At 40.8% G+C, this 8,527-nt stretch overlaps 1 protein-coding gene across 3 annotated transcripts in view; it reads left to right on the forward strand.

Annotated features, from left to right (window-relative positions):
• RAD50 (RAD50 double strand break repair protein) overlaps window positions 1-8,045 on the forward strand; it is a 73,750-nt gene extending 65,705 nt beyond the window's left edge. Inside the window, exons 22-25 of one of the 3 annotated variants that reach the window (XR_008793897.1) lie at window positions 1,902-1,987; window positions 2,491-2,637; window positions 4,458-4,591; window positions 6,298-6,426. Coding sequence is in view for 2 of the 3 variants with exons in the window: in XM_056124847.1 (XP_055980822.1) it covers window positions 1,902-1,987; window positions 2,491-2,633; window positions 4,458-4,591; window positions 6,298-6,484 (550 nt within the window). In the remaining variant the exon portion in view is untranslated. Of the gene's footprint in view, window positions 1-1,901; window positions 1,988-2,490; window positions 2,638-4,457; window positions 4,593-6,297 lie in introns of those variants that run through there. The other 2 variants (XM_056124847.1, XM_056124848.1) reach the window with 2 other exon arrangements.
• The last annotated feature ends 482 nt before the right edge of the window (window positions 8,046-8,527 follow it).

Genomic DNA, 8,527 nt, shown 5'->3' on the forward strand with positions numbered 1-8,527 from the left:
GCTGTGGTGTCTTGTTGGACACCTCCCAACCCCCGAAGCATGTTCTCTTGGCAGTGTTTATGTTAGTTAGGTAAGGTTTTTAACTGCACTGTAAAGATGACTTTTAAGGCTTTTGAAAAATTAGAACTGTAACATATAAAGTTATGGATTATATCATTGGTTCCAAGAATATATTCTAGGTATTTCATGGGTGGGAGGAGGGGAAAGCAGTAAATACTTGGAATTTTGTCTTCATCCTTTTGAAAAGCGCATAAAATGCCTGCAAATGGAGTAAGCACATCTTAATCCTTTGTAAGGTAGTGGCAGTGGCAGTGCCTTTTTGTCACTGGTGCAACATTTGTTCATAAACTCACTTCCAAGGAACCTAAAGCAAAATATGAAGGGTCTTAGATTTTAACAGGGTGCTTTTGTTTTTGCCAACATTACTTTTTTTCTTTATTAGTGTGTTTATAATGCAAATTTTTTGTTTTGTTTTCAAAGAACATTGCAGGGGACAGGAACCTGACCAAATGAAAACTAATACATATATTTGGATTTAACAATATCCATCTTTGGCCAGGAAGGTCAGTTTAAGTGTCTATCCCTCTGAACCAAAGCTCTTGGTTGGTAAAAAGGTCACAGAAGCCAGGAGTAAAAGTAGCTATATGAACTTTTTTTTTCTTTTTGGATCACACCTGGCGATGCACAGGGGCTACTCCTAGCTCTGCATTCAGGAATTACTTCTGGCAGTACTTGGGGGACCATATGGGATGCTGGATATCAAACCTGGGTCAGCCGTGTGCAAGGCAAACACCCTACCTGCTGTACTATCACTCCAGCCCCACTTTCTGAGACTTTTAGGAAAACCTTAATCCAAAGAGGAAAAAGGCAAATGTTCCTAGAGATTCACCTGTTTCCCAGCAGACTAAGGGACTCTGTACCTCCTCACCATTGTTATTTCAGTCTTCCTGGAACCAGTGGCCATCAGCAGGGTAGTTCTTTCCAGTAAGGAATGGTGTACTAAAAAAATTGAGATTTTTAGTGTACTTATATACTTCTGTCATACCACAGAGAGTGAAAATGAGAATGGTAAGGACCCTGGATCTCTTGAATACACCACTACTGACCCAGCAACAAGGTGGTTCCATTTATTTTTATAGAGCCTACTTTTATTATTGAAGGCATTAGGGAAGTTATTTCATGAAATTATTATGGTGCTTTTTAAAGGCATCTTACTCTGTTTTGTTTGGGGGCCACACCTGGAGGTGCTTAGGGATCCCTTTTGGTGGGCTCAGGGGACCATGTGGATGCTAGCTACATAAGTGGCAAATGCCCTAGCCATTCTACTGTCCCTCGGCCACATATTTCAAATGTTCTTTTTTTTTTCTTCCTACTTTATTTAAACACCAGAGTTTAGAAAGTTGTTCATGATGCATCTGTTTCAGGCTTCAGTATTCCAACTCTAATCCCATCACCACTATCCCCATTTTCCCAACCACCTCTCAAGCCTGCCCCTGGAGCAGGCTCAAATTAATTTATTTTATGTTGCCTTTTACCACTGAATGGCTAATGGAATTATCGAAAAATAAGTAAAAGGAAATTCGTGAATATTGGTATATCTCACCATGGGGCATCAAATACTTTTCTGAAAACTTACTGAGATGTTGTGGCTATTTAAGCCTTTCGTGTTAATGTTTTTGTTAATGAGCTTAGTTGGCTTCTACATTACATTCCCTTCCAATCTGGTATGCTCCTACTGGAATGCTAGAGTACTGTAGAGTTTGGAGATGTTGTTCCAGAAAATCCATAATGTTTAACTCCCGCGGTGGTAGAATGTGGGTATGGCTGTCAGGGTATTTCAGATATTCTTAGTATACGATCAGATTATTTTTCCCTCAAAGTTCCAATGACTTCTTTTCCAGAGCAATAATGAAATTTCACAGTATGAAAATGGAAGAAATCAATAAAATTATTCGTGACCTTTGGCGAAGCACCTATCGGGGACAGGGTAATTACTACCATGATGTTGCATGTTTTCCCCAATGCCCTACCCCCACGCTTACCCAACATGAGTTTTCACCATGCCAAGTTACCTCTTAGACTTCTTTGTGACTATCTCCTTGAGATTTTCTAAGAATTCTTATCTTGATGACATCTTGTAGCAAGAAAAAAAAATGCTATTTTCTTTTCCAGAGCCCAGCAGGACTTCATATTTGTCTATCGTGGCACATTATACAGAGCTGATAACAATGAGTTCTGTTGGCGTGTAGATAGGGATGAGCGGAAACATGATAAGAAGGAAACCAGCAGGAGGAAATTCTTAGTAGGGAAACTAAGAAAGGCTGGGTTGAGACCAAGGGTATCTCGGTTTGTTTCTGACACCAGGAATCCTTGTGAATCCTCTTGACCACAGTAAACCAGCCATATTCACCACCCACCCCTATAATATCAGCCTCAAATGTTGCTCCCAAGCTTCCTAAATTCCTCTGAAATTGCTTCTTCCTGTGTCAGATATTGAATACATAGAAATTCGGTCTGATGCTGATGAAAATGTAACAGCTTCAGATAAAAGACGGAATTACAACTACCGAGTGGTGATGCTAAAAGGAGACACAGCCTTGGATATGCGAGGACGATGCAGTGCCGGACAAAAGGCAGGTACCTCAGGAGTCTAGGAACGTTCTTTACACACAGAATTAACCAGTTGACCCAGAGAAATACCAGTATGATATAAAGCAGGCTTTTAGGAAAGGGGCCTGAAATAGTCTAATAGAGTAGGTAAATGCAGAACAAAAATGGGAGTACTTCACATCACACCTTTTGAAAGAATAAGGTTACTCCATTATTGGCTAGAGCAGTCCTCACCAGGGCCATATGGTCACTGCAGGGACCCCAGAATATGACAGGAGGCCACAAGAAGGAGCATGGTTGGAAGAAGGTTGAGAAACACTGAGCTGAAGGACATACCACTGCTTTCACTTGCCCCCAAAATAGAAGGAAAAGAGAAGGGAGGAGAAATGTTTTAGAAGCAATGACATGCAGTATAAACAAGGTCCTAGATTTGAGCCAGACTCTAGGCTATAAGAGTCTCATTGAGAAGACAGCTCCATAATAGAAGAGGTGGGCATTTCTCCCTCCCTCCCTTGGATCCTGTAAACCCTCTAAATGTTTGCTTGAGTCATAGGCTCTGATGGTCCCACCTGAGGTTCTTCCCTGAGATCTAGTTGCTGGGGCACAGTGTAGGCTGAATAAGGAGCATGGGGCAGTCAGGAGAAGAATGACATTAGTTACTACAGAGTCAGAAAAGTGGTGCCTGCATCCTTGGGAAACAGACTGGGTCACTTACTGGGTAGTTTGTTTCTATGCTTGTGACAGCCTTAAGGTTCTTCGCTTCAGATTAGAAGCAGGTAGTTATATATACTATATACTATCTAAACCTAATGGATTTTCTTAACATTTTAAGATTCTAAAAGTGCTCACTCATTTTCTGAATTATTTTCATACATGGTTTTCCGGTTTTGCTCAAAGTCATTCCATGCCTCTAATTTGTCGGCCTAGACAACTGATACCAATTTTAAGCATCTGCAGATTGTTATCTCATAGTCGGCTGAAAAATGACAAATTTTTGATCTATAATCAGTATCTCCTACTTGTGTGATTTTTATTGATAATTATGAATGAGAAAGTAGCATTTAAACATGGCATCTTTGGATTATAAATACTTTGTAAACAAATTACGTTTACTATTGCAGTTAAATAAATCATTTTGATAAATTGTGCATTCAGATGCTCCTGAGAGTGGGTGGGGGCAACAGCACTGAAATACAGAAAGTGCTTGTCCCCAAAGGGCTGTGCTATAGCCCCAAGCCTTAAAGAGACTCTGTAAATGCTCTAAAACCTGTAACTCACTCACCAGGGTGCTTTCACACAAATTCAAGGGGAGAGAGGTTTTACAGTTTACGAATTAGAGCAAGAGTTTAGGGGCAACTCCGAGATAAAGATCTCATGAGGCTCAAGAAAATATATTGTCATTCTTGTTACTCTTCCATTTATCTGTAATGATGAGTTATAATTCATCATTACAGATAAGTATTTAAGGCTCTGTTTCCAAGTGGAGGTGCTAACATTGCTTTTAATTTTTTGTGTATGGTGCTGGGGATCAAACACAGACCTTTCATGGCAAGGCAAGTGTGGTTGCTGTTGAACTACACATCCAGCCTAACATTTTCTTTTATTTTACATGATAGACTAATACAAGGCACCTTGTTGGTTACTTTTAGAATTAAAAGGTGGTCCATGGTGCTAGGCTCTCAGAGCCGGGGGCGGGGGTGGGGAGGGGAGACAGTCATTTCCCAAGGCTACTCACCCTGTGGCACTTCCCACCTTTCCCTTCTAAATATTTTATGCCAGGTCTGCACACATTTCTGAGGTGAATTAGAGATTTGTGTCATGCTTTCAGTCTTGGTGCTATTTCCCAGGTATTGGCCTCGCTTATCATTCGCTTGGCCTTGGCTGAAACTTTCTGCTTGAACTGTGGAATTCTTGCATTGGATGAGCCAACTACCAATCTTGACAGAGAGAACATTGAATCTCTTGCACATGCTCTGGTTGAGTAAGTATCTCCAGTTTGGAGGTGGGTTGTGATTATTTTCAGGATAAGATGGAGAGTTCCATGATAATTTTCTTTAGATGTGTCTTCTCTAATTGCAAACCTTCAACTTCAATTTTTTTGGGGGGAGGGAGCACAGCTGGGGACCATATGGGGTGCTGGGAATTGAAACCAGGTCAGCCGCATGTAAGGCAAGTGTCCTACCCACTGAACTGTTGCTTCAGCCCTTCCAACTTAGCTTTTTGAGAGTAATTCAAGTTCTTATTTATTTTTGTTGGGTCAGACCCAGCGATGTTCAGGGGTCACCCCTGGCTCTGCACTCAGGAATTATTCTTGGATGATGCTCAGGGAACTATACGGGATGCCAGGGATTGAACTCAGGTTGGCTGTGTGCAAGGCATAATGCCCTACCCTCTGTACTATAGCTCTGGCCCCTAAATCAGTTTCTTAAAGAGCGACATGATGAACAGCAGTGCAGGCACGTCCTGCATATGCCTTATGTGTCATGTTCATAGGGAAACTCCTGGTGAGGGTTTCCTGACTTGGTTTGGTTTCTTGTAAACCCACTGGGGAGCCCACATATCATGTACAGGGGTTGGCATATGCTGCTAAAACAGTGATGACAGTGTTTTTGTTTTTGGCTATCTCCCTAGTTTGTCACATATGTCAGACTATAGCTTTGAGGAATGACAGCAGAAAGTTTATTTACTAGGTTCTTCAGAGAGGATAAAATTGTACACATCTTCCACCATATTCATTTGTGATTGGGTGCAGACAGAAAATGGTACTTTCCCTTAGATAGAGAAGCTTGTCTCAGGCACTTCTGATTCCAGGTAAATTCTTTCTGGCAAAATACTTCCTACCTGATTCCATGTTTAAAGCCATCTCTCAGTAATGCTGCATGACCAACAGGTAAGAAAGCTAACGCTTTTGAAACCTAAGTATATCCAGCTCCAGGCAAGGGATTAGTGCTTAGTTTAAAAGCTTTTAAGACTCAGAGCTAGTTCCCAGAGCACTGTCTGTAGCACTGTTGTTCATCAGTTTGCTCAAGCGGGCACCAGTAACGTCTCACAACAAATTGTGAAACTTGTTAAGTTCCCAGAGAAGACAGATAATGAGCAAAAATGTTCTCAGTCCACCCACTCAAGCTCCCAGTGTGTCATACTGATGAGGTATCTGTGACCAGTGGTGGCAGAATTCTAAGTAGATTTAGCTCCAAAGAAGGCGGCAGGGCTTGCGTATATTATTCCCCCTGCTTGGAGAGGTTTTTTTCCTTCCAGAGAAAATTAGTAACAGGTTCAGAAAACCCCAGGCATAGGAGTCGGTTACACTCCTAAAGTTCAGCAGCATAGACATCAAGGAAAACCTGGTAAAAATTTTTCTTCTGCTCTAGTGAGAAAATTTTTGTTTTCTAGAGGAAATATGTTCTTTCAAGTTCCTAAGTGGACCTAGGTGAGGAGTCAAGCCGCACATCCTCACTTCAGTCTAGCAGGGCGGCGGGACTCCTTCCTGGGCCCACCGCCACTTCCTGCAGGGCTGTAACACCACACATTACAGGAAAGCCTGGTTGTCTCACAGAGCACACGTGTGTGTGTGTGTGTGTGTGTGTGTGTGTGTGTGTGTGTGTGTGTTTGGTTCTTAGTGGCCTTTTGAAATAAATTAAGGATTGTGCTTTTCAGTGATGAAATATTCTAATTATATTGTTTCAGGATAATAAAAAGTCGTTCACAGCAACGAAACTTCCAGCTTCTGATAATTACTCATGATGAAGATTTTGTGGAACTCTTGGGGCGTTCTGAATATGTGGAGAAGTTCTACAGAATTAAGAAGAACATCGATCAGTGCTCAGAGATTGTGACATGCAATGTTAGCTCACTGGGATCGTATGTTCATTGAGACTCAGTAGAATGGAAATGCCTTAGAAACAGGGCCTCGGACAACTACTTAGATCTTATATTAACAGAGAAAATACATTTTGGGGAAAGAGCTTTGTGTATGAGGTATTAGATATATGACAGGTTCTAAAATCACAAAATTGTTCATATCAAGTGAGGATGGATTCTATGAACCTTTAAAGCACAGCGTGGATGAGTCCAGGCCCAAAGTTGCTGACCTTCAACTGCTCAGGTCTAACTGCCTTGACAGTTTATGGGTTTGGCATTGAAAAATTAGTGTTAAATTCAGAGGTAATACCTATTTCACTTCTAATTATGTTTATATAGGTTTGGGTACCTTGGTTTTTCCTGAAGATACACATAAAAGTCTATTAAGACATTAGGATTATCACAGCAGTGTACATTAATAAAAAGTCATGCGACTATTTCCCCTACCAACCTCTGAAAAACTATGTGTGTATTGTTATCAGACCACAGTTAAGCAGGGAAAGTAAAACAATAGAGAAGGAGGACCTACTCAAAATTCTTACCTTTGGAAAACTTGGAGCAAGGCCTCCTTCTCTCTCCTCTTTATCTATCAACCCCATTGTTCCCCAGGACACATCCTGGTGTGAATGGCAGGTGAGACTTCACAAATCATGACCTCCATTGGGGCTGGCTGTTCAGTACAAGGGTCCTGTGGTACGGGACCACCAGGGCAACTCCCAGTGGTGCTCAGAGGACCATGTGGTGTGAGGGGTCAGCCACATGCAAGTAATACACCCTAACCCAGATATCGTTTCTTCTTTTCTTTTTTTTTATTGAATCACCGTAAATTACAAAGTTGTTCTAATTCCAATGACCCTTTCTCCATCCATTCATCCCACTCTACCTCTATGACAGGCACTTTTTTACTTTTTCCTAGTAGGCACTGTTACAATACTGTTACTGATAGGTATCATGCATATAATACCTTTCAGCACCTTGTTCTGGTTCAGAGTGACCCCTTCCCTGACCTATCCATTTCTTTAAAAAAATCAGTCTCAGCAAAAACCTAAATGTTTATAAATTGCAAGTAAGCAAGCTCAACTGCAGTCATATTAAAATATATATTGTAAGGTGTTTTTAATTCCAAGAAATTAAAGAATAATTAAAAAACCTTGTTTATAAGTTATTACCATAACAAACCAAAGGGGGGAAATTCTGATAGATGCCTCATTCTGACCATTTATAAAATTTAACATTTCTTAGCTTTAGCAATCTTTAGTTTTGAAAAAAATAAAAAATGTTTTCTTAGTGCCATTTGTCACCAAGTCAAACTCATTTAGGCAAGGGGAAAAAAATCTTTTTCCATTACATAATAAAAATAGGTAAATTCTTTCAACATGTTTCTGATTACTGGAGCCATTACAACAACAAATTATTTCAAAAAAGAAAAGAAAAGGCAATACAAAATAATACAGGCAAAGAACAGTTACTTACAAATTCATAGACTTTCAAGTTTGGTTTCCCCTGATGATGTGGCTTCCCTTGTAGTGTTTTTGAGAGTGACAGCTTTCCCCATATCCTCTCGTATCAGTGGAGTTGGGTAGGTGCGGCCCTTCTCATCGCTGCCTGGATCATTCTCCCCCTGCCCCATTTAATACCTCACGCAGCTTTGGAATGCTGCGTGAGGTATTAAAAGTAGCCATCAGTGTATGCAGGGTGACAAGTCACAGTGGAGTTCTACTCAGCTATTTAAACATGGAATCTTTTGCAATATATGAATGGACCCTGTGGTGATTCCGACAAGCAAAACAACTCAGATGATTACCACCTGGTAATTATTATATCTCTAGATAATTACCACCTGGTAATTATCTCTCACATGTACTATAAACAAGGCAAGGGAAACAGAAAGCCACAACAATCTCTGAAAACTACTGCTTTCAAGAGGAGTGGGAGTAAGAGGTACAGAGGGTGGAGCTGAAGCTTCAATGGTGGGTGGGTGTGAAGCTGTGCTCTTGAGTTTTACACTGTGCAAGCCAACTTTAATGAGATTTTCTGAAAGATTGACCACCTGTGC

The sequence above is a fragment of the Sorex fumeus genome, unplaced genomic scaffold (genome assembly GCF_029834395.1).
Source record: "Sorex fumeus unplaced genomic scaffold, SorFum_2.1 ptg000051l, whole genome shotgun sequence".
Classification (NCBI taxonomy): Eukaryota; Metazoa; Chordata; class Mammalia; order Eulipotyphla; family Soricidae; genus Sorex; species Sorex fumeus.